Raw genomic sequence first — 27,095 nt, 5'->3', positions numbered from 1 at the left:
GGCATCCATCCGACTCCATCTCCATAATGAATTTAATTGAAGGATGTTGCTGATTTAGGTGGTTTAGAAATAGATGAAGTTTCTCAGGACCTTCTGTCTACACCACAAATGCATCATCAACATACCTCCACCATATCATAGGGTTGACGGGCGCCGAAGCAATAGCCTCCTCCTCAAAATGCTCCATAAAGATATTAGCCACTACGGGCGAAGGTGGACTTCCCATAGCCACTCCGTTTGTCTGTTCGTAAAAATTCCCACCCCACAAAAAATAGCTGGAAGTCATGCAGTGGTAAAATAGTTTAGTAATGTCCTCAGTGAACAGGTGTTCAATGAGAGACATGGCCAAATCAATCGGCACTTTAGTGAACAAGGACTCCAGATCGAAACTCACCAAAAGTGCATTAGGTTGAAGGGTTATGGTTGACTGCTTGTTGACGAAATACCGAGAGTACCTGACGTATGATTCATTACGTCCTATGTGTGGCTGAAGCAATTTGCTTAGGTATTTAGCCAGAGCATACGTAGGTGAACCTATCGCACTAACAATAGGTCTGAGGGGAACATCTTTTTTATGGATCTTAGGGAGCCCATATAATCTAGGTGGACTGCATCCCCCGGGGACAGATGTTTAGCCTCCTCTTTTGGAACTGAAGATTGCCTTAAGAGCTTCACGGTGGCGTAGGACACACGTGTGGTGGGGTCATGTGAGCTCAGTCTGTAAACATGCTCTGACAATATAGCCGAGATGTTATTCTTATACTCGTCAGTGTCCATAACCACTGTCGCATTACCCTTATCAACCGAGAGAACGGTCAGTTAAGAATCATCTCTAAGTTCCTTCAGAGCTCTCCTTTCGCCTCTTGTTAAATTGGGCGCGGGTACAACAGTCTCACACATTTCTGTCTTAACTCCTCAGCCTCATCCGTAGGTAGTTCGTGGGTGACTGCATCAACGGAAGTAATTAACTCCTCAGTGGGGGATTTTAGAGGGAGCGACAGCGAAATTAAGACCCCTAGCTAGAACTGCCGTTTGGTTCCCGTCCAAGGATTTCTTGGAAAGATTGACGACAGTTTTACTATGGTTCATTCCACGTTACGAAAACAGTATTGCTCTTATGACAACAGGGTTGCCATATCGAACGGCTCTGCGCAACACTATCACGGGGTAACGGCGGTATATACATCTGTGAAATTCAATATTTTAACTTCAAGATAACAAGCGGAATGAACTAAGTTGAATTTTTTTTGTATGAAGTATAGGGGACGGTGAGTTTACAGGGGCTATTTTTGGTTTGTACAGAATCAGAGGTTAACTACGGCACATAAGAAACCTTAGCATTGAAGTGTGAGGTGAACCGGCGGAGAAAATATACAAATAATATGTTTTATGGGCTCGAAGGTTGAATGATGCATTTAATTGCATTTAATACATTTCCCCAGACGGGCTGAGTGGCTCAGACTGTTGAGGCGCTGGCCTTCTGACTCCAACCAGGAAGGTTCGATCCAGGCTCAGTCCGGTGGTATTTGCAGGTGCTCAAATACGTTAGCCCCGTATCGGTAGATTTACTGGCACGTAGAAGAACTCCTGCGGGACTAAATTCCGGTACCTCAGCGTTTCCAAAATCCATAAAAGTAGTTAATGGGACGTAAAGCGGCAATTATTATTAAATTTCCCCAGGCAACGCGGGGTTCTACTGTGCTGTCGTATCGCTTAACAAAAGACAATAGTAAAAATTAAAAGCGGTCTTAAAGAAAACAGCGGTAAATTAAATGCGCTTAAGAAAGAACAGCTAAATAACAAAAGCAAGCACAAACAAAACACATGGCAAATTTTTGTATCAGTACAAGTTATGCCATGACTTTTCACTGCACACCACAGCATCAAAATCTTCAGTAACAACTTCTGTACATTACAAAAATAACAGAACACACAAATACTATGCAATATACAACCAAAGTAAAATATCTGCCATTAGACAACAACTTTATGGTACTCACCGAATGTTACGTCCTTGCCGCTGCAGGCTGAAGTCCTCTATCAATCTGAATCGGACGAAGATTCACGGCCGACAGTAGTGATGAAGGGCTCCATTTCGTCCTGGATCAAATCAGATTTCCACATGTCCGCTTCAATATTTTTTCACGTGTTTCACGTAGTTCGCCCTGTTTACAGTAGACACGCGTAGGAAACCTTCATCGATGAGTCTTTCCATCTCCCTTGTTTTGAACGTGGTGTTGTTCATAGCAACATAGTGCTTCACTTGCGCCCAAACAAGTTCAATAGGATTCAGCTCACAATGGTATGGTGGTAAACGAAGAACCGTGACACCACTTTCTCTTGCCATTTCATCGATTCTGTGGCGATCGTATTTCCATCGCACACTGTTTACGAGGGCCATCAAGTCTGTTTTCAGCATGTTCTCATCATACACTACACCACGTTCTTGAAGCCATGACCGCATGTTCTCTTTTTTCCACGCCTTCGTAGGCAGAGCTTCTTTCTTGCGGCTATGATAGGAGGCATTGTCAAGAACAATAACAGAGTTTGGCGGCAGGTTCGGTAGTAGACGTTTTTTAAAATACTCCTCATAACAATCACCGTCCATTTCATCGTGAGCATCTGCGGTATTCTTCTTGCACTGAAACACGTACTTCGCCCCTGACACGAACCAATTCTCGTTACCGGCATGAACTAACGCGAACCGTGTACCACGACCTGTAGGTGACTTCAGACCGCAAGATAGTCCTGACAGAAAAGCATCCCGTGGAGTTGAAATGGTATTATCTTTCCATTCTTTCCCAACAGTGTGCCCTGTGTTAACCCACGACTCATCAGTGTAAAATATGTTCCTTCCCTCGTCTCGATATTTCTTAACTGTTGACAGATACTTGTGACGCCAGGATATAATGTCCTCTCTTTCCGTCAAACGAGCTGAATTTCCTTTCCTTTCGTACTGGAAACCCATGTCTCTCAACAAACGATTCAAAGTTGTTCTTTTGAACTCGGGAAGGTCTTTATCAGTCTTCACAGACTGTAGGACTTGCTGCAAGGTTGGAGGCTGGTTTCTAAGGAAAAACTCGTGCACCTTACGCCTTACACCACTGCGAACAAAATCATTGAACTTGACTGACCTGCTGTCTTTCCGTGGTGTTTTACGTTCTCTTGTTTTAATCGGAGAAGCCAAAGGTCCTGTAGTGGCTGCTGATCGCACTTTATAAACAGTCCTCTCAGAAATGCCTGTTGCTTCAGCAGTTTCTTTAACCACCCAGCTGAGACTTTGATCTGGATTCTTTCGAGAAAGGTAATTAAGTACGTTAAGCACAGTTTGCTTTTGTTTCTTCCTCAGTACCTCTCCCTGTTTATTTTTATGGACGTTCTCAACCATAACGCAAATTAATCACTATTAATGATCACTATTAATGTTAAAAGAAAGAAATCACACACGTAGGCTAATCACATAACACTCACTCAAAAGAATACGATTAGGCCTCTACAGTGATATAAAGGCTGAAAAACACACGCGACAAATAAATGCCGTAAATGACATCCTATAAAAGAAATCACGGTGTTAATTTTAAAAGAAAGAGATCACACAAATAGGCACACAAGACAAGTACGCACTGATTTACAGCCTAAAAACACACACGCAATAAAGAACTTAACTACAGAAGTGATCTTCCCGCGGTTCACAGATGCTTGTACCAGAGCAACATAGAATGCAAATGAAGCAAGGGAATGAAGCGGTGGCTGTTCCCGCCATTGTACTTCCTCCCTACAAATGTATTTATAAAAATACAATGTTATATAGTTATTTTAATATCTCACGGGCAAAAATGCCTCATCTTTTTTATCTATCTTTCATAATACATTAAAAAGTACAGTATACTATCCCTTAATCACGAGAAATTATGGGTGTCTCAGAGGGGGTATGTTCACTCATTGCAGGTCCGTAAGAGCAATACTGTTTTCTTAACGTGGAATGAGCCATAGCATCCGGGTTCGTGCGAGAGACCACCTGTTTCTGAGCTGGACGGAGGAACTTAGATTTCTCTCTGAATGACACCTGGTTGAATTTTCGTTCAGCCTGTATAACAATAATGCAATCGAAAGTCAACCACAATTCCTGCGAGAGAGTGTTGCTTAATAGCAGGTGTAAACGAAACAACTCTCGGGAGGCTGAATCCGGTTCCCTACGAGTGTAATGCACTCTCTCGATCACAAGAGCCTTGCTAGCGCGTTGATATAATCTCCTGGCCTTTGGTGTATTTAACGTGTGCTTCAGTTTCACACAGTTGGGAATGGTGTAATGGCCCCTGCATCTCAGTAGAAAGCACAAAGAAGAAAGAAGAATAGACTTCTTTCTCCTTAATTTGCTGAATTTTGAGGCCTTCTTTAAAGTATCCTCCCCATAGAGGTTTTTAATGTTGCCATTGATGCTTTCACGGCCCGTACTTATAGACATGATACTGTATAGGCTTTTGGGCTTATGCCGTGTCAAGAAAATAAGGTGAAATTCTTTACGTTTCGCAGAGAACTGTGCTCTGCGTCACCAGAAGAAAATCTCGACTGTCCACGAGAAAGGCTTCTTAAACAATGATTTTTAAAATATAGACGTTATAACAGAAGTGGAAATGGTACGTTCATTCGCCACCAGATGGATCTCCGGACTTGGCACAGCGCTAGCGTTCGAAGCGGAAATTGACCGAACCATCAGAATCCGTCTAAGAGGTCCACATAACATGTGTACGTAACATATGACATTGACACGTGTATGGCATTAACACAAGCCTGGAATGAAACATCTGGCGATGAGGAACGTACGAATTTGGAAAACACCGAGACGAAATAACAATAGTGAAGGGAAAGGGAAGGGAACTACCTACGTAAATTCTTAATGGCTGGCAACCAGGTATTACTTAATTGATAGTCAGTGTACCTGTTGAAATATGTTAGGATATCTACGTATTTCCACAGCTTCCCAAATAATCCTGGACCTGTAGTGTCTAGTGTGGGTAAGAGCTCGAGCGACTTGGAACATGACATCATGACCCGACGATAGAGCGTGCTCAGCTATTGCCGATTTGTCTGGCTGGTTGAGACGAATATTACATCCATGTTCCTTGATACGGGTACCAATGGACCGGCATGTTTGGCTGATGTATACCTTATCGCAAGTACAGGGAATTTTGGATGTAAAAGTGGGGGCAATTTGTCCTTGGTTTTACTCAGATTGTGAGCAATTTTAGTGACGGTGCCAAACACGGTTTTTATATTGTGTTTGCGGAGGACCTTGGCAATTCGATCTGTGGTGTTGTGAATGTAAGGGAAGTAGGCAGTTCCGTTTACTTCTTCCTTCTGTGAGGTTTGCTTGGTCGTTTCTCTGGGATGCAGGGCTCTATGAATCTGCAAATCGCTGTAACCGTTACCCTTGAACGCGACTTTGAGTATGTCCATCTCCACCTGGATATTTGATGGCTCACAAATTCGTCTCTCCCTCTTGGCGAGTGTCGTGAGAATGCCTTGTTTTTGGCTGGATGGTGGTGAGAATCTGCACGAAGATAGCGATTTGTGTGGGTAGGTTTACGATGGACGGTATGTCCTAAAGAGCCGTCCGGTTTCTTTCTTACTAGAACATCCAAGAAAGGAAGGCATCCGTCCGACTCCATCTTGCTTGATTAACAACGCGACTTTCCTTTGTAGGCACATGGCTGCAGCTCGAAGAAATTACCAGGACAATGGGAAATGAAAGAGAATTTGAGGTGTAATTACATACCTTAAAGCTGATCCAGTTTCGTCTGATATTGAAGAGGTTGCTGACGTTGGAATAACTGCCTCAAGAACGCATTGGGGTGGCTATTATGTACTTGTCTTGAAGTATTTTTCTTATTTTATCGGTAATCAAAAGTTTATATTATACATAAACCTCTGATACATACGCCTATACAAATCGTAGTTACCAACATATTTCTGATTCATTGCAGGTTGTATGTAAAACACAAAATCGTGAATTTTTAAAATCTCTTCAAAGCCTACCACATGCAAATTTTAACCTCGCGCTTTGAGATGATGCTTCGGCTAATTTTGGGGCTGCCCGATGTAATTGGTGTCTGTCATTGGCCCTCCCCTCTTTGCTTCTCATAACCCCGCACCTTTCGCACCCTCCTTACGTCCCACTGCCCCGTGCCAACAGTCCAGAAATTGAACATCTTCGCTGGTTCGGGAAAGCAATTGAGTGTTGAAGTCCAAGTTATTGCTATCTGTGCGAATATACAGAGCTAACTAAGAAATATGCCCTTGATAAGCAATTTTCTAGGGTGTTCACTGAAGCAGTGGACATATAGATCGCGCCGCGTTTGCCGAATGGTTCACATTTCCAGTCTTATCGTGGAGCAGAATCTACTGCTTGATTACGAAGGTGAGGCTAAGACAAGATAAATAACAACAATATGGAATAAGGACAATGAGGCTTGACTTACCACTGTGATGAGCTACTCCCACGTCTTGGAGCAATATGGCCGCCATGTCCGCCTTCTGGCGTGTGCTGTCATATCGCAAGGTGTTGAGAGGTGCTGGTAGAGACCGGTATGGCTCAGTGACACACAGTGCGCCCAAGTTCTCCGTCGCTACGTCGTGTATCACCTGTAGGGCTTCCTCGCTAACCTAGAACAAGACAAGTTACGTTAAAAAAAAAAAACGTATTTACAAATCATTACAATCCGTGTTTTACCTAAAGGTATATCATGGGGTATTTACAGTTTATGTTATATGTTATTAGAACACATTAGAACACATTAGAACATTAGAACATTAGAACCTGTTGCAATCGGAGATTTCGAAATACTGCAGGTTTTGCTCTGCACAATAGTGTGCATTCCGTCATGAGATGGTGTACCTTTTGTAGTAATTTTTCAGGACAATCACAAAGTAGTTAGTGAACCTTGTTTATTTTGTGGAGGTAGAATTGGAAATTTCTCAGATTCGTTAAAAACTGCGTAAGTATTCAGTTTGACCATAGCTGTACGGAGAGTCTGTGGAAAATAGTGGAGATGAATAGTTTGTTGTTGGCTACAACTTCAGAGTGAATATACAGGGTGGTTGGAAACAACAGGAAACGGGTGTATAAGCATTAGAGGGTAAACGATTCGATATCTCACGCCGTTGTCACGAGCACCAATCAAAGAAACATGGAAGAGATTTAAACACGGAGTATCGAGCTGACAGGATCACGCCATAGCAAGTTCGCTACGGTGTCACCGGCTAAAACCCACGGTATTTTTTTATTTGATGCTGATTTCTCGGCATGGCTCTCAAGCTAGCCTTAAGGCACGTGCAGCCTTAGCAACACCGCCTCGCAAAGCCCATTTGAATTCGCCCGCGAAGTGATCTGATTGGTTAACTTCAGCAGCTGATAAAATGACAACGGTGCGAGGTATCGAATTATTTTTTAAAAAAAATATCAGTGTGACCAATCCTCTAATGCTCGTGTAACAGGTTCACGTTGTTTCCAACCACACTGTACGTTGACTTCCAGATTGTTGCGCAGTAATTCTTCAGCCACTGCTTTCCTCTAGTCAATGGAATTTCGTTGCAATCTATAGCGTGCAAACATTACGATATTCCTTTCAAAAAATCCATTCATAATCTTTTTCTTGTGTTTCTAAGAAAAGTTTTGACCCTTTTAATCACTGCAGCACCGCTCAGCTTCCGATGTAGAGAGAGCCATTGTGATCAGCAATTATAAAACTTAAACCGTTTCCTACAAAGTATCAGAACACTTTTCTTTCTATAATAAACTGCACCGGAACTGCTATCGACTTAGGCCTAACGAAGTAAACTCTAAGCTCTCTCTCCAGGTTCATTTTCTTCGGGAAAGATACTTGTCCGGAAAATTTGTGATATATTTGCCTAAATTTTTTACGTCAGATAAGTTGATAACAGTCCGTCTCTGTTGTGTAGCGGTTAGTGTGATAAGTTGCCACTCCCGAAGGCCCGCGTTCGATTCCCGGCTCTCCCAAGAAATTTGAAAAGTGGTACGAGGGCCGGATGGGATCCACTCAGCCTCGGAAGGTCAACTGAATAGAAGGGTGTTCGACTCCCACCTCAGCCCTCCTCGAAGTCGTCTTTCGTGGTTTTCCACTTCTCCTCCAGATAAATGCCGGGATGTTACCTAACTTAAGGCCATGGCCGCTTCCTTCCCTCTTCCTTGTCTATCCCATCTTCCCATCCTTCCTGTTCTGCATAGCAGGTGAGGTTGCCTGGGCGAGGCACTGGTCATCCTCCCAGTTGTAACACCTACCAAATGTCTCACGTTCCAGGACACTGCCCTTGAGGCGATAGAGGTGGGAACCCTCGCTGAGTCCGAAGGAAAAACCAATCCTGAACGTTATACTAACTAAGAAAGAACGTTGGTAACAATAGTGTAACTTGTCACAAGATCGTAACATTGAATTTAAAGTTACTGGTGTTTGTGATTTATTTGGAAGTTGTCCCTTCCGTGCGTTACTTGCGGTTGGAATGGAGTTGCTGATTCACAACATTCTTGGCTTTATGCCTCTATCTCGACTACTAACGAATACCGAAGCGAAGACTGTGTCAGTCTGAATTGTCTCACAGCTTCAGATAAGTACTGGTAGAGTGCGGGCCGATTAGTGTACCCTTTCAAATGAAAAGAGCAAGGGTAGAAATGTTGCTTCAATCTGTTATAACCATTTTCATGGATTTTTCTTTCTATAGCTTTCTTTCATTAATGGTGTCATGGCACAAGGGCACTACCCCATAAGCCGCCACTGTAAGTCTTAACAACAGTGTCCTGAAGTTTATGATGTCTAACTTTCGCCCCGAGAAAGGTACTGTCCCAGAGTGCTTTCTAACAACTTCTCCACTTTGAGTAAAGAGAACAATTTGGTCCCCACAAAGGAGGTAATACTACCTCTGAATAAACAAACCTTAAGATGGGAGTAGTAATATTAAAAGGAAGAAACATAACAGAAGGAAGAATACTCTCGTAAAAATACATGAAAGGACTTTATGAAAACAAAGCACAATAACTGCTTCACAAAACCACTGGCTAAATCAGTCTCCGTAAAATAAAATATACAGGGTGTTCCCTAACAGTGAAAAAATTGGGGGTTGGGGTGGATATTTACAATACATTCCAAAAGTGCACAAATAGCCTGATGAACATATGACATACGGTCGATCGTTTACGAGCTACACCTGTTTTAGTTATTAGCTGTAGTACAGAGAGTCCATATTTGGCCCTGCTTTACGGCCGGATGCTCTTCCTGATACCAACTCTATGTGAGGGGATGCATTCACTATTGTATGTTTCTGTGGTGGTTGGTAGTGTGGTGTGTTGTCTGAATATGAATAGGAGAGTATTAGGACAAACAAACATCCAGTCCCCGTACAGAAGAATTAATCAGACGCAATTAAAATCCCCGACTCGGCCGGGAATAGAACCCGGGACCCTCTGAACCGAAGGCCTCAACGCTGACCATTCAGCCAAGGAGTCGGACTCCGAATAGATTTTCTCTATCCTTTGAAAATCTGACCAAGTCTGCCAGTTTGAACCCACAATATTGTGATTTGGAGGCCGATACGCTCTTACTAATCCAAAAAGGGAGCTCAGAAAATGTTTGTAAAAAAATATGAGCACGTTGAAGGCACACACAACGATCTTAAGTACTAATTTACTCTCAAATAACATAGGGCCAAATTTGTGGTTTGGCGAAACTTTTTACGCGTTCACACAGAAGTAAGTTAATTGCACTTCGACTTCATATAGCCCGTTTTGAAAAAAAGTTTTTTGAATATCAGTATACACCAGAAAACATTTTAAAATTAATTTTCGATTGATTGGATTCGATTGGATTAGTAAGAGCGTATCGGCCTCCAAATCACAATATTGTAGGTTCAAACTGGCAGAGTTGATCAGATTTTCAAAGGATAGAGAAAATATATTCCGAGTTCGACTCCTTGGCAGAATGGTCAGCCTTGAGGCCTTCTGTTCATAGGGTCCCGCATTCTATTCCCGGCCGAGTCGGGAATTTAAATCGCGTCTGGTTAATTCTTCTGCACGGGGACTGGATGTTTGTTTGTCCTGATACTCTCCTATTCATATTCAGACAACACACCACACTACCAACCACCTCAGAAACATTCAATAGTGAATACATCCCCTCACATAGTTGACATCAGGAAGAGCATCCGGCCGTAAAATATGGCCAAATCTGGACACACTCTGTACTCCAGTTAATAACTAAAACAGGCGTAGCTCGTAAGCGAAGGAAGGTATTAAAATTAGGACTATTAGGCAGTACCATATGGCTGATTATACAGGCATGAGGGAGATTTTAAAAATTAACTATGATCGGTGGAAAACGGTAAATAAAAATGTAAACAGACTCTGGGATGGGTTTAAAGCAATTGTTGAGGAATGTGAAAATAGGTTTGTACCTTTAAAGGTGGTAAGGAATGGTAAATATCCACTATATTATAACAGAGAAATAAAGAGACGAAGAAGGAGGTGCAGATTGGAAAGAAATATTATTTTTTTTGCTAGGGGCTTTACGTCGCACCGACACAGATAGCTCTTACGGCGACGATGGGATAGGAAAGGCCTAGGAGTTGGAAGGAAGCGGCCGTGGCCTTAATTAAGGTACAGCCCCAGCATTTGCCTGGTGTGAAAATGGGAAACCACGGAAAACCATCTTCAGGGCTGCCGATAGTGGGATTCGAACCTACTATCTCCCGGATGCAAGCTCACAGCCGTGCGCCTCTACGCGCACGGCCAACTCGCCCGGTGAAATAGAGTTAAAATGGCTGTGGAAGTAAGGAGAAATTTAAAGAACTTACTAGGAAATTGAATCTAGCAAAGTTGTCAGCTGAGGATAACATGCTGGTAAGCATAATGGACTGTCATACAGATCTTAGTGAAAAATGGAAGGGTATATTTAGGTACTTTAAGGCAGAAACAGGTTACAAGAAGGACATTTCAGGAATCATTAATGAACAAGGGGAGTGTGTATGCGAGGAACTTCAAAAGGCAGAAGTATTCAGTCAGCAGTATGTAAAGATTGTTGGTTACAAGGATAATGTCCAGATAGAGGAGGTGACTAATGCTAAAGATGTATTCAAATTTAAATATGATAAAAATGACATTTACAGTAAGATACAAAATTTGAAAACTAGAAAAGCGGCTGGAATTGATAAGATTTATGAGGATATACTAAAGACAATGAGTTGGGATACATATCCGAAGTACTTATTTGATTATTGTTTGCATGAAGGAGCTATACCAAATGAATGGAGAGTTGTTACAGTAGTCCCTGTGTATAAAGAAAAGGGTGATAGCCATAAAGCTGAAAATTACAGGCCAGTCAGTTTGACATGCATTGCATGTAAGCTTTGAGAAAGCATTCTTTTTGACTGTATTATAGGTGGGCCGGCACAAGGTTGCACTTGACAGTTGTAAGTCATGTTGGCACCACTACAAAATGAAATGAAGAACGTCACCCGTCAATCAGAATCAGCAATCTACTACTTTTTATGTGAGATACAGTTACGCATTTTATTCATGTTAATTCGTATTTAATTCCGTATAGTGCATATAATATTTTATTTGCTTATACAAAAATGACCATTTAAAATATTATGACGTATAAGTGAGCCAAAGAATAAATACGAACTATTTTCAGTTGATTGTTGTTGGCAATGTGTGTAGTACGGTGGCACCATCTATAACTATCTATTGAAGTGTTGCCGTTTTGTCTGTCGCCGTTATCACGTGGTCAGGTGTGATTCGCGCGTTTATGAAAGTTTTGTTTTCTTTGTGAGATAATCGTGAAATTTTATTTTAACGAATACAGTGCGATGTGACGTAAACGACAACATAGTCATGAACCGCGAAGTGATAACCCTCTTGCGCCGCAGACTGACTCTTAATAGTCAGGCGTTAGAATTAGTGCGGAGAACTAGTGAGTTTTACGAGAGGCAGAGGAAATTCATATGCTTGTATAGCCATCTCTCTGTTCTTGCAGATCAAGTTGTGGAACGCATATGACAAACATTAGGGGCATTCAAAGCGTACTGTTATTCAGGCAGGTGTTCGCCTCCAAGAACAGAAGGAAAAAGGGACTCTGGAACATAGCAGTAGCGGAAACGGGCCTGATAGTAGGGACTTGTTTCACAGCACTCTGAGAAAGAAACGAATTAAGCCAACTCCTGTAACAGGAATTAATTCTTTTCATGCTGATGAAATACGAAGACACGTGTACGATTATTACAGCTCAAAGTCCCTTCTGTCATTGTTATGGACAATGCACCTTACCACTCTGTAATACTGAACAAGACACCTACTTCGAGCGCCCGTAAAGAGCTGTTAGTGGAATGGCTGCAGTAAAGAAATATCCCAGCGCATATTTGTATGACTAAATTAGCCGACAAGGTAGCGAAGGACTAAGGGCACGAGGTTATTAGGTTGCCACCCTACCACTGTCACTTCAACCTCATTGAGTTGGTACGGTATGGGGTGAAGTAAAACATTACGTACGCACTAATAACAAGTTGTTCACAATTACTGAAGTGGAAGGACTGCTCCGGGAGGGTATTGCTCGAATGGATGCGGCTTTGTGGAGGAAGAAAGTTAGCCATGTCGTAACATTCATTAACTCGGCAATGGCAATACATGGCATCATCAGTGACTGTCAGGAGTTGATGATCGGCCTAGACGACAACGAAGGCGACGGTTGTGATGGCAGTGATCTGGAGGGTATCGAGCCTCTACCTGTGTGAATTAGGTATGAAAATAAGATTTCTGAATTTTCGTAAATTGGTACTGTGTTTTACTTGAAACCTTTTATGTTAGCACCGGTGTATATTATTTATTGGTGTATTTGAAATGAGATTATTGTCGGCCGATTTCTTCCGTATTTTCTAACATCGCGATAATAAGAACTCCGTAGTATATTTATCTCGTATTCTTTTGTGTGATGAAGTATTTTATTGTAAATATAATCGGTGTGTTAAAAGTTCGATTTTGTCGGCCGATTTCATTTGTATTTGTGTTGTGTATCATTGCGATGACATTAAAAGCATTTCTCCCATGTTTTTTAAAACTCACGTGTCGTGCAATCAGCTGTTGTTGCGGCGGCAACATCGCTTCGTGTGCCATTGCAGTGTGACCAACATTGTGCGCAGCTGTCATGTGCAACCTTACGCCGGCCCACCTATAGACATGTTTGCAAAATTAATAACTGGATTGATAGAAGGCAGTTTAGATTTAGGAAAGGTTATTCCACTGAAGCTCAACTTGTTGGATCCCAGCAACATATAGCAGATATCCTGGATTCAGGAGGTCAAATGGACTGTAACAGGACTGTCCTATCTCAGGGATTTGATATTGTGGATAATGGGAGACTACTGGCAAAAATGAGTGCAATTGGACTAGACAAAAGAGTGACTGAATGGGCGGCTATATTTCTAGAAAACAGAACTCAGAGAATTAGATTAGGCGAATATTTATCTGTGCCTGTAATAATTAAGGTGGAATTCCTCAAGGAAGTATTATTGGACCTTTATGTTTACTTATATGTATCAATGATATGTGTAAAGAAGTGGAATCAGAGACAAGGCTTTTTGCAGATGATGTTATTCTGTAGAGAGTAATAAATAAGTTACAAGATTGTGAGCAGCTGCAAAATGACCTCAATAATGTTGTGAGATGGACAGTAGGCAGTGGCGTGATGACAAACGAGGTTAAAAGTCAGGTTGTTTCACAAATAGGAAAAGTCCTCTCAGTTTATATGACTGTGTTAATGGGGTGAAAGTTCCTTTTGGGGATCATTGTAAGTACCCAGGTGTTAATATAGAGAAAGATCTCCATTGGGGTAATCACATAAATATGAATGTATATAAAAGGTACAGATCTCTACACATGGTTATGAGGGTACTTAGGGGTTGTAGTAAGGATGTAAAGGAGAGGGCATATAAGTCTCTGGTAAGACCCCAAATAGAGTATGGTTCCAGCGTATGGGACCCTCACCAGGATTACTTGATTCATGAACTGGAAAAAATCCAAAGAAAAGCAACTCGATTTGTTCTGGATGATTTCAGACAAAAGAGTAGCGTTACAGCAATGTTGCAAAGTTTGGGCTGGGAAGACTTGGGAGAAAGGAGACGAGCTGTTAGGCTAAGTGGTATGTTCCGAACTGTCAGTGGAGAGATGGCAGAGAATGACATCAGTAGACGAATAAGTTTGATTGGTGTCTATAAAAGTAGGAAAGATCACAATGTGAATATAAAGTTGGAATTCAAGAGGACAAATTGGGACAAATATTCGTTTATAAGAAGGGGAATTAGGGATTGGGATAACTTACCAAGGGAGATGTTCAATAAATTTCGAATTTCTTTGCAATCATTTAAGAGAAGGCTAGGAAAACAACAGTAAGGTAATCTGCCACCTGGGCGACTGCCCTAAATGTAGATCAGTATTGATTGATTAATTGATTGATGTTTGTCAATTATTACCCCTCTATCTCCAATATTCCGTGAAGTACTGCTTCGTCAAATGTTAACGGACTTTTTGGGTCACCCTGTACAAGGCGAGTCACGCAAGAGTTGCTATCTTTCCTGCATGCCGCCTGTCGGTAAATGAGAGCGCGGCCGCCGCCACATCCTTCCTGTACGACCGTAGAAAACTCATCAACTTCGATAGATAATCAAATTGAAAAACAGATCTGTTTGTTTGTTTGTTTGTTTGTTTGGTCATACGCCCGAAGGCTGATTGGATCCTCAAATGGTACCATTAAAGATTTTGAGTTTATAGGGGAAAACACAAAACCAAATGGCGGCGCCGAAATGAAGCATTCTAGGCAGGGTGAGGAATGAGGTTGTTCGCCATTGCTTTCCTCACTGAGCTATACGCACTAGTCGTGCTCCAAATGTCATTATTCAGCACCACTCACCCCTCAGCAGCTACATTTTACTTATTACGATCGCCGCATCTACTGCACATTTCCCTACCTTACATACTGCTGTTCGCCTCGAGCTCGTCCTCGCCGCATCACGCACTCCACTCACCTGTGCTCTACCAGTGTGATTACGTCATCCTCGCTGCACTTCGCCCTTGCCTGTGCGCTGTGTGTACACGTGACCTCATGTTTCTCGAACTCAATGGCTTGTAGCCTTCTTTACTTTTCTGGAATATTCTATTCCACTATATATTGCCCACTCCGCTTCTTCACATTTGAGTCGGGTTTTCATAGCGGAGTGGTGGAGTGCCAAAGTACTGTGCCTCTTGTAAATCATGCCTATTCCATCTGGACTCTGTCTTCAAGCTATTTGGTGAGCAAGACTTATTGTAATTTATCTTTATTGGGACTTTAAATTTTCATCCGGCCTCTTGCCAGTTCAAATTTTCTTCCGTCAAGTTGGTATGCTACATTTTAAAGCTCATAGACTGCATCACTATACGAACATGCGCTACGGACAGTTATGAATTATTTATAATCATTTCAGATGTCTTCTTGGACCTATATAAAAAAATAAAAAAATCTTGGAATAACCCGGTGAAGAAAATCCTTTCCCCGCCCTAATCCTTATGTCACTTCCCTTCCCCCTTTCTTTTGTCCTTCTTTTCTTTCTGATCTTTACTCCTACTGTCCTATTTAGTTTTTATATTTATTGTACGTTGGTAAATTATTTATTAGGCTTTCCCCTTATGCATTTTTGGATATTCTATTTGTAAATGTGGCACACTTTTCGGATTTTTCTCTACTCTGGTATATTCATCTTTCACCATTTGTTATAAATTTATCTTCGATTTTATTTATCTTGTTGTTATGTTTTATTGTTAAATATATTTGCTATCTTTTTGGTCTTCCTATTGGCCTAGCTCCTTCTCACTGTGCGTTTCCTTGGTTTAAATCATTCATTATTATTATTATTATTATTATTATTCACATTATCTATTTCACTACTATACTTTGGTACACTGAGCTTTCTACGGTACTGCTAATATCTTATTATACTCCGCTCTTCGAACTTCAGATTACCTATCACTATTGTATAACAGTACACCACCCACTATAGTAAGATAGCAGTACCCACCCACTATTGTATTATAGCAGGGCTTCTCGCTCCCTACATACTCTGACCTATTCCATGAGACAGATGAGACTAGTGTTTGTAATGAAATATATTTGAATGATACAACACTATGATGTCATAGTGTTGAAAATACTCTTCTTCAACCTATAGACAAGCGCTGTAATGTGTGATGATACTTCCGTTCACTGTCTACAATTCTGCCTCATGAATCTTTAGCAACACCGTGCAAGTAGCTGTGCGGTTTGGGTCACGCAGTTATCAGTTTACATTCGGAAGATAGTAGATTCGAACCTTACTGTCGGCAGCCCTGAAGATGGTGGTTTCCGATTTTCACACTAGGCAAATGCTGGGCCTGTACCTTGATTACGGTCACGGTTGCTTCCTTCCTTCTCGTAGCCATTTTCCAACCCATCGTCATCATAAGACTTTTCTGTGTCGGTGCGACGTAAAGCAAATTATAAAAAGTTATAAAAAGTCAATATTTCGTCGCGAACTACTTTTAAAAATCTACAGCACCAGAAAATATTCTGTTAAAAAATTATATCCGAAGCCCCGAAATGCACTAAACCGATCAGTTACTGCTGTCTCAAATTAAAAGACCTGCATCTGGCGAGCCGAACTTGTCCTCGGACGCTCCCGGCACTAAAAGTTATACGCCATTTCATTTTTATTCATTATTTATTGACTTATTTTATATGACATGGCTCAAGCTATGAAACCTCTTATATCAAATCATCTTATATATGCTACATTGTACAAACTACAGAGTCTTAAGATTCCTTATTACATATAATTACTTATGAAATTAAACTAGTTATAAACAAAAGGTAAATTTCAGAGAGTTACTATTAAAAATATTAAATACTAATTTCTTAATTCCAGGAGCGTATGGTTGCAGGTATGCAGGAGTTGTAACCTGTCGAGCGGTAAATTGAGAAGCTCACCAGGGAAGAGGTTTTTGACCTTATAGGTGTACTGTTTGGGGATGACAAGTATTTAAGATCTGTTCTCAGATAACTTGGTGTAGAGCCTTCGTGGCCGAGGTGGCAACGCGCCAGCATCTCACCGCTGGGATCCGTGGTTCAAATCCCAGTCACTCCATGTGAGATTTGTGCTGGGAGGCGGGGCAGGTTTTCTTCCGGGTACTCCGGTTTTCCCTGTCATATTTCTTTCCAGCAGCACTCTCCAATATAATTTCACCTATCATTCATTAATCAGCCGCCTCTGTGGTGTAGTGGTTAGCGTGATTAGCTGCCACCCCCGGAGGTCCGGGTTCGATTCCCGGCTCTGCCACGAAATTTGAAAAGTGGTACGAGGGCTGGAACGGGGTCCACTCAGCCTCGGGAGGTCAACTGAGTAGAGGCGGGTTCGATTCCCACCTCAGCCATCCTCGAAGTGGTTTTCCGTGGTTTCCCACTTCACCTCCAGGCAAATGCCGGGATGGTACCTATCTTAAGGCCACGGCCGCTACCTTCCCTCATCCTTGTCTATCCCTTCCAATCCTCCCATCCCCCTACTAGGCCCCTGTTCACTATAGCAGGTGAGGCCGCCTGGGCGAGGTACTGGTCATACTCCCCAGTTGTATCCCCCGACCAAGAGTCTGAAGCTCCAGGACACTGCCCTTGAGGCGGTAGAGGTGGGATCCCTCGCTCAGTCCGAGGGAAAAGCCGAACCTGGAGGGTAAACAGATGATGATGATGATGATGATGATTCATTAATCATTGCCCCTAGAGGTGTGCGACAGGCTTCGGCACCCGGCACTATTCATGTCCTCGCCGCTAGATGGGGCTTCATTCATTTCATTCCTGACCCGATCGAATGACTGGAAACAGGCTGTGGATTTTCATTTCCATTTTCATTTTCTCAGATAACCTGGTGTGTTTGTACGGAGGACGTTGTGGACAAGCGAAACAGAGGGTAGGTTTCTTCTCTCCGCCAAATATAACCACGACAGCTGTTCAAGACAAGAGGATGAATGACAATACCAGGGCATATTTAATACAAAACGGACGCATGCTGTCAAAAGCACGTGGCTTTGTTTACAAACAAGGCCACGTGCTCGTAACGTCACGGCCACGTGGTCATGATGTCATGGGGTCAATGACCTTAGCCGGGGCCAATGACCTCGGATGCTGACTCAGCACAAAATATGCTGACGAGGTGGTTTAGAACCCGTATAGCCCTACTACTAGAACAATTTTCAGGGAGCCTTTCAATTAATGTCAATTTTTTCCGCCACATCCAGTAGCCTCCGACTTTATTTTATGAATTGCTTCGCTGGCGTCATTAAGAGGTACATGTGAAAAATAAAATCTTCTCCATCGTGTCTTCTTTTCGTATATTGTCTGTCGATTGTTCTCCTTTAATTCGTTCGTCTGTATGTGAATTTTGTGAGCAGAAATATTTATTTAATTCGTCTAATGGCAAGTCAGTGTTATTTTCGTCGGTTTTATTTGTGTCAAACCTATATTCCGAAGAATTTCCCACACATTGGCAGAATTGTAATTTTTTAAGATTTCATGTGCATGAAGTACTTACTTGATTATTGTTTGCATGAAGGGGCTATACCAAATAGAGGAGGTGACTAATACTAACGAAATATTAAAATTTACCTGTGATAAAAATGACATTTACAGTAAGATACAAACTTTGAAAACTAGAAACTACACTTTATTCTTCTTCCAGAACAGACATCACTTAATGCGCCGTCAATGATCTGGAATCAATACCCTGTTATGAATGTATAAAATGCCTCGTGTAACATAGCCTATATGTTACAGCCATGTAACACTGTACATATACGTTCCTAATTAGTTGTTACAGTAAAATAAATATTAGTCATTATATTTTTACATTCTTTACATTGGAATTTGCATATTTTTTATTGGCAAGACGCCTTTCCATAATCAAATAATTTTACTTACTTTTTATGGTGCGCCATTGAATCATGTAAGACCGAGCCCGATAGCTGCAGTCGTTTAAGTGCAGCCAGTATCCAGTAATCGGGAGAAAGTGGGTTCGAGCCGCACTGTCGGCAGCCCTGAAGATGGTTTTCCGTGGTTTCCCATTTTCACACCAGACAAATGCCGGGGCTGTACCTTAATTAAGGGCACGGCCGCTTCCTTCCACTTTCTCGGCCTTTCCTATCCCATCGTCGCCATAAGACATATTTGTGTTGGTGCGACGTAAAGCAAATAGTAAAAAAAAAAAAAAAAAAAAAAAAATCATGTAAGCAGAAGAACACTTTTATTTATATACCTGTCATATAAGAAGTATGCCACGCTGTTGAATAAAAATTATTGTGACAACAAACATGCCCTTATCAATGTTAGAAGCCTATTATTGGTGCCGCACTGTTGCTAAGAAACACCAGCAAGCACATGTGACATACATGTCACGCTAGACAGAAATAGGTTAAGATCTATTGTTTCTGCTCTTTCTGCATTCCTCTGAAATAGCAGGTCTATTAATGGTCAAGGCAAAGAGTTTCTTGAAGACATGCTCTGCATATCCTTTTTCTGTGTGTGAATCCTTATAGTACCGCATATAGCCTAGTATTTAAGTTAAGAGCGCACATAAACTTCACCGAAATACCTTCGACCGTTTCAGAGTTACGACGGAACAAATACACAGACAAACATCGCTTCCACTTGAAGTTTTATTGTGTGCTTATACGAAACAGAGGAATACTCCCTAAAATATATGAATTTCTACTTCGACTTCTGTTTGTATTTCTTTTTTTCTTTCTTTCTTTTATTCTTGTTTATACTTCTTCTTCTATTCCTCCTCCACTCTTCAACCCAGTTCAGAGGTCAGCTGTAATGATAAGTCTCCTCCATTTCTGGCTGTCCCTTGCATTCTTGTCCCTTCCCTTTAAGGACATAAACCATTCTATTCCTCTATCTCAGCTTCCATCTTCCTCTTGAACTTGTTGTCATCACTTTATTTTATGCCCTCTTAACAGACCCTCTTTCCACCTTTCTTGAGTGGAAGATATATAAAATTTACAGCGGAAATCTGTCGTGGTAAATATCTGTGAAGAACAACGAATGTAGATTTAAGTGTTCTTTCCATATTGAGTTAATAAATGAAGTGGCACTGCCAAGCAAATAGTTCAGCATTCCCTGCCTGGCTACATGCTGTTCACGAGCTTGAGACGAAGGTAAATAAATGTTTGTAGGTCACAGCAAAGCAATGTCTTCTATTCTGACATTTTTGTGTGTATGTGCTTAAAAGTTTAAAACTAGGGTCGCATTTCGAAGAGCTCTACCTCAACAGCCCAATTTCTTAATATTTATTATTATTATTTTTATTAATATTATTGTTATTATTTACAATTTGATTTACGTCTCCCCGGCACAAATGTCTTGTGGCGACGATGGGATAGGAAAGGCCTAGCAACGGGAGGGAAGTGGCTGTGGCCTTAACCTGCGAGGGGTCGCGTCACGATATTTTAGACCGGGCGCATGCATTTTTTATTTTTTCGAAATAGTTTCACGGTATATAGCTTACTCCCTTCCTGCATATTTCAGTGGACTCGTCCACTACACGTGCTTACGTTCGCTGTTCCCCCCCCCCCCCCCCCCTTTCTTCACCAGTCAGTCAGTGAGCAACTTTTTCTGTAAGCCTGGTCGTTTCCACCGTGCACGACTCCTGGCGTTGCCTTATTATACAGTCCTTTAGACCGTGTGTGACTCCTAACGCTCACCAACCGCGGTCTTCGTTGTCAAAATAGAAGTGTTTTATGAGTTTCGTGGATATATTTATCTTCAATAATACAATGTGTTTTGCTAGAACAACTCTTATTTTGTTTCTGTGGCTTGGTTCTAAAAGAGCCAATGCATTTCTTATCGAAATTGAGATATTAACTGATAAAAACGCGTTTTATCCTGGCTCGAAACATGTTAAAAGGGCCAGTGTCTCTGTTAAGTACTAAACGAACAGTTAACGTTTAATTAAATAAACCCTTGCCAATAATGTTAGTTTACCAATAAAGATTAGAGACCTGGCAATTTTTAAAGAATACGATAGAAAACATTAGCGTTTAATAAGGTGGCTTCCATAAAGAAAGTATAAAGTTATTTAAAGTTAGTTGTTGAAAAAAATAATTGGAAAACTATAAGCAAAACTTCAAAATCTGGTTTCTTGACATTGGCCCTTTTAGAACCAAGCCACAGATATATGTCTTTAATAATACGATGTGTTTTGCATTTAAAACTGGCATTTTGTTTCATAGATATGCTTTTCTTTAATACATTGCGGGACCTGGTGAATGCAGCACGGGTGAGTTTAAGGAAGCGAAGTTTGTTATCAGTGGAATACTGTGTAGGAAGGATACTGACTGGAAGGTGATTGGGGATTTAAATGAGACTATGGAGTGGGTATGTGGGGAAACTGGGAGTGAGATTTCTAGATCCTAATGAGTGGGTAGGAGATACGGATCTGCACTGAGATGGCCTTCACTTAAACAGCAGTGGTATATATAAGTTAGCAAATTTGTTTAGAAGGGTTATAGGGAGGTACATTCAGGGAATCGGGGTGGCCTAGGGAGCGGTGTTAAGGGAACAGGGAACTGGAAATCAAGTAGGGATGACAAAAATGTTAGTGCTCAACTGTAGACGTATTGTAAAGAAAGGAATAGAATTAAGTAATTTAACAGATATATACTTACCAGATGTTGTAATAGGAGTTGAATCATGGCAGAGAAATGATATAACGGATGCAGAAATTTTCTCACGGAACTGGAGTGTGTATCGTAAAGATAGTACAGGAATGGTAGGAGGGGAAGTATTCATTCTGGTGAAAGAAGAATTTGTAAGGTACGAAAAAGTTAAAGATGACAAACGCGAAATTCTAGGAGTAAGGCTCATCTCTAAAGATAATAGGCAACTTGATGTCTTTGGAGTGTACAGACCAGGAAAGGGTAGCGCAGACGCTGATTCAGAATTATTTGATAAGATAATCAGCTATGTGGGAAACGATAAGGAAAGGATCATGATTGTAGCGGGTGTTCTCAATTTACCAAATGTTAATTGGGAAGGTAATGCGAACGATAGGAAGCATGACCAACAAATGGCAAATAAGTTAATATGGGAAGGGCATCTGATTCAGAAAGTGATGGAACCAACTAGAGGGAAGAATATTCCGCATGTGGTGCTAGTAAAACCAGATGAGCTCTATAGAGAAACCGAAGTAATAGATGGTATTAGTCTTCACGAAGCTGTTTCTGTGCTGGTTATAAATAAATTTGAAAGGAAGATATTCAAATCAGGATTATTCGGCAGTACCATATGGCTGATAAAACAGGTATGAGGGAGTTTTTAATAAGTAACTATGATCGGTTGAAACGGTAAATGAAAATGTAAACAGACTCTGGGATGGGTTTAAAGCAATTGTTGAGGAATGTGAAAATAGGTTTGTACCTTTTTTTTTTTTGCTAGTTGTTTTACGTCGCACCGACACAGATAGGTCTTATGGCGACGATGGGACAGGGAAGGGCTAGGAGTGGGAAGGAAGCGGCCGTGGCCTTCATTAAGGTACAGCCCCAGCATTTGCCTGGTGTGAAAATGGGAAACCATGGAAAACCATTTTCAGGGCTGCCGATAGTGGGGTTCGAACCTACTATCTCCCGAATACTGGATACTGGCCGCACTTAAGCGACTGCAGCTATCGAGCTCGGTGGTTTGTACCTTTAAAGGTGGTAAGGAATGATAAAGACCCACCATATTATAACAGAGAAGTAAAGAGACTAAGAAGGAAGTTCAGGTTGGAAAGAAATAGAGTTAGAAATGGCGGTGGAAGTAAGGAGATATTGAAGGAACTTACTAGGAAATTGAATCTAGTAAAGAAGTCAGCTAAGGATAGCATGATGGCAAGCATAATTGGCGGCCGTACAAATTTTAGTGAAAAATGGAAGAGTATGTTTAGGTACTTTAAGGCAGAAATAGGTTCCAAGAAGTATATTCCAGGAGTCATTAATGAACAAGGGGAGTGTGTATGCGAGGATCTTCAAAAGGCTGAAGTATTCAGTCAGCAGTATGTAAAGATAGTTGGTTACAAGGATAATGTCCAGATAGGGGAGGTGACTAATACTATTGAAGTATTAAAATTTACCTATGACAGCAATGGCATTTAAAATAAGATACAAAAGTTAAAAAGTAGAAAAGCAGCTGGAATTGATAAGGTTTTGTGGGATATACTAAAGACAATGGGTTGGGATATAGTACCATATCTGAAGTATTTATTTGATTATTGTTTGAATGAAGTAACTATACCAAATGAATGGAGAGTTGCTATAGTAGCCCCTGTGTATAAACGAAAGGGTGATGGACATAAAGCTGAAAATTAAAGACTAGTCAGTTTGACATGAATTGCATGTAAGCTTTGGGAAAGTATTCTTTCTGATTATATAAGACAAGTTTGCGAAATTAATAACTGGTTTGATAGAAGGCAGTTCGGGTTTAGGAAAATTTACTCCACTGAAGCTCAACTTGTAGGATTCCAGCAAGATATAGCAGATATCCTGGATTCAAGAGGTCAATTGGATTGTATTGTGATTGACCTGTCTAAGGCATTTGATGGGGTAGATCATGGGAAACTACTGGCAAAAATGAGTGCAATTGGACTTGACAAAAGAGTGACTGAGTGGGTGGCCCTGTTTCTAGAAAATAGAACTCAGAGAATTAGAATAGGCGAAGCTTTATCTGTCCCTGTAATAATTAAGAGGGGAATTCCTCAAGGCAGCATTATTGGACCTTTATATTTTTTTATATACAGTATATGGATTAAAGAAATGATAGGTAAACTTTAACTGATAAGACAACATGGTTTGTACAAATTGCTTTCTAAAAAAATAAATCCTAGTTTCAGGCGGCTAAAATGGAGTAAAAATGTAATGTTATCTCCACAAAGTCGGGGGAGGGGCAGTCGCCGCCACTGGTCACGAAACCTTCTGAGTGAACGAGCAAGAGACCAAAGTAACCGGTGTAAAGTGCGAAAGTTTGTGATCACACGCAACTCCTAAAACAGAGCAACATTATTGCTTTACGTCGCGCCGACACAGATAGGTCTTATGGCGACGATGGGATAGGAAAGACCTAGGAGTGGGAAGGAAGGGGCTGTGGCCTTAATTAAGGTACAGCCCCAGCATTTGCCTGGTGTGAAATTTGGAAACCACGGAAAAACCTATTCAGGGGTGCCGATAGTGGGGCTCGAACCCAATATCTCCCAGGTGCAAGCTCACAGCTGCGTGCTCCTAACCGCACGGCCAACTCGCCCGGTAGAGAAACATTTAAAGATGGCACAGATTTAATACATTAAATTCACTTGTTTATTTTGCAAATGCTTACTTTTATAATATTTACAATTTACTGTAGGCTGTTTAAATTTGTCAAGTCTATTTTTATTTCGGAAGGGGTTTGAACCCCTCTAACTTTCCCCTGGGTACGGCCTTGGGCAGTACTGTACTTTGTGGTTGTAGGTGGTAAGACTTTTGTGTGCAAATATAATAATACATCATTTTATTGGTTTTACGTCCCACTAAATACTTTTACGGTTTTCGGAGAGATTGAGGTGCCTGAAGTTGGTCCCGCAGGATTTCTTTTACGTAGAGAAAAATCTACCGACACGAGGCTGGCGTAATTGAGCGCCAGGATAGAACATGCCAATTTGGAGTCAGATCACCAGCGCTTTGCCGTCTGAGTTACTCTTCCCAGCTGTGCAAATTTACATTTCTGGGGCTTTGGTCGATGAATTTGTGTCGGTTTAACCAGATCACGAATCCAGCAACAGAAGCGATGCTTTCTTTAGTTCTGATTCCAGTACTTGACGCGTCCAAGAATTGTTCATATGTTAACACTGGTACTGCAATCATATTCTACACTACTGTGCAAGACTTAAGGACGAAAGTAACTTTCGCATGTTGTGTCACTGCCAAGTAACACAGCTCGATGAAACTTGAACCATACATAGGAAGAAGTGTTACAGTACGGCACGGTAGGCAACTGGAAGGAATATGCGATGAGACGAACAGAAATGACACTTTTACACAGAGACAATACATTACAAGTAAGTCACTGCGACTCATGATGGTCTCCTGGACATCACAAAAGAAGGGACATGGTTCTTGAAAAGGTGTATGATCACCACGGACCGCGATGCATACTCTGCAACGTGTTCCCGTGCTCGCCACAAGATTGGTAAGGAGTTATTGTGGTAGAGCGTTCCATTCCTCCACCAGCGCGGTTGACAACTGCTGGATGGTCGTTGGTGCATGTGGACGTGCTGCAATACGTCTGCCCAACATGTCCCACCCGTGCTCGATGGGATTTAAGTCGGAGAAACGGGAAGACCAGTCCATTTGCCGAATATCCTCTCGTTTCAAGAGCTCCTCCACATGCACTGTTCGATGCGGTCGTGCATTTTCATCCATAAAAATGAAGTTAGGGCCGAATGCACCCCTGAAAAGACGCACATGAGAAAGGAGTATAATGTCAGAATAACGTTGACCGGTGAGTGTAACCCGTTCAAAGATTTGGAGGTCGGCACGCCCATGAAACTTTATGCCTCCCTACACTATAACACTTGGACTGCGAAAATGATCATGTTCGACAATGTTCTTGGGTGCATTACGTGTTCCCACCTCTCTGCAGATGAGGGTACGTATAGCATCACTACTCAGACTGAATTTGCTCTCATATGAGAAGAGCATGCTACCCCACTCCTCGTCGGTCCAGACCTGATGCTCTTGGCACCATCGCAAACGGTGGCGCCAATGTGCGGGTAACAACGGAACACATCGTAATGGTCGTCGGACAAACAGACCACCACCATGCAGTCACCGTGCCACTGGGGAGCGTGAGATAGGGTGCCTTGCAGTCCTATTAAATGTGATTGTAATTGCACCCGCTGTTTGACGTGAGTCTCTTCTTGTCTGTTGCACAATGTAGCGGTCATCTGCTGCTGTAGTTGACTGTGGTCGACCCCTTTCTCTCCTTCGGGCAGCAGTTACTGTGGTTAAGAATGCTCTCCATGCACGTGGAATAATGCTGTATGTAATACCAAACTCCTGGCCTACACTAGTCACACTTCGTCCTTCTTCCAGTTTCCCGGTGATTCTTCCCTATTGTGAAGTCATCCAAATGTTGTCTTCTGGCAATGTTGTAATAACACCACCACAGTGCACCGTAACAGCTCGCTGATTGACTCACATTGTCTCGTCCCGTTCCTTCAATTGTCTCGTTTCCTGAGGCCAGATCCATTTGGCGCTATAGTCGTGCTGACCTCACGCCAGGTTTTTATGCGCGTGTGGGAGACCTCTGGCAACATGTTACCGCACTTTCATTAATTTCCACCGAGTAGTTGATATGTTATGTTGCTTCATCTATCTCGTCCGTAAGTTTCGCACAGCGGTGTATATTTGGAGATTGGTTTCGTTCTAGTGTGACAGAAACATGTTTTCCAAATTTAGCCCCGCTTGCTGAAATCAGACGTACAGTTTCTTCGCCCTGCATGCTGGCATGGAAATAAGCAACTGAATTGTAGAGAGGTGGGTAGTAAGTGCAAAGCTTTGAACAGAAGCTTTAGTCGACTCTAAAGTCGTTGATAGTGTCTTATTTAACGTGAATTTATACACAAATCGACTTTGGTCGGTATTGAACACCATATCGACATCGATCCCATTAACAGAAATGAAGGCCGTAACTTCACGTACAAACTCCAATACTCTGGTCTTCATGGCGGGAGTCAAGCGGAATATCTCTCCTAGAAAGGAACCTTGTGTTCCTGCGTGATGTTATTTTATAGCGGCGTTCGAAATGGAGCAGGGAATATTTGCTGGCTTCAAAATTGGTTATATCCAGACAGACAGCTGCTTCTTTCACTCAATTATTCAATTACTAATAGTGAATTGTATATCCTAAGTCACGCGCTTTATGGACTTTGGGGTACACATACTCGAGAATTCGAGCATTTGTGTGTTCTAG

General features: G+C 41.7%; 1 protein-coding gene across 1 annotated transcript in view; it reads right to left on the bottom strand.

Annotated features, from left to right (window-relative positions):
• The window catches only part of LOC136873788 (probable G-protein coupled receptor CG31760), a 131,599-nt gene that overhangs the window by 101,194 nt on the left and 3,310 nt on the right, over positions 1-27,095 (bottom strand). Inside the window, exon 2 of the mRNA XM_067147020.2 lies at positions 6,480-6,663. Within this exon, the coding sequence (XP_067003121.1) occupies positions 6,480-6,663 (184 nt within the window). The remainder of the gene's footprint in view (positions 1-6,479; positions 6,664-27,095) is intronic.

This window comes from Anabrus simplex, chromosome 1, assembly GCF_040414725.1.
Source record: "Anabrus simplex isolate iqAnaSimp1 chromosome 1, ASM4041472v1, whole genome shotgun sequence".
NCBI lineage: Eukaryota > Metazoa > Arthropoda > Insecta > Orthoptera > Tettigoniidae > Anabrus > Anabrus simplex.
This window is presented reverse-complemented; position numbering and strand designations above follow the sequence as displayed.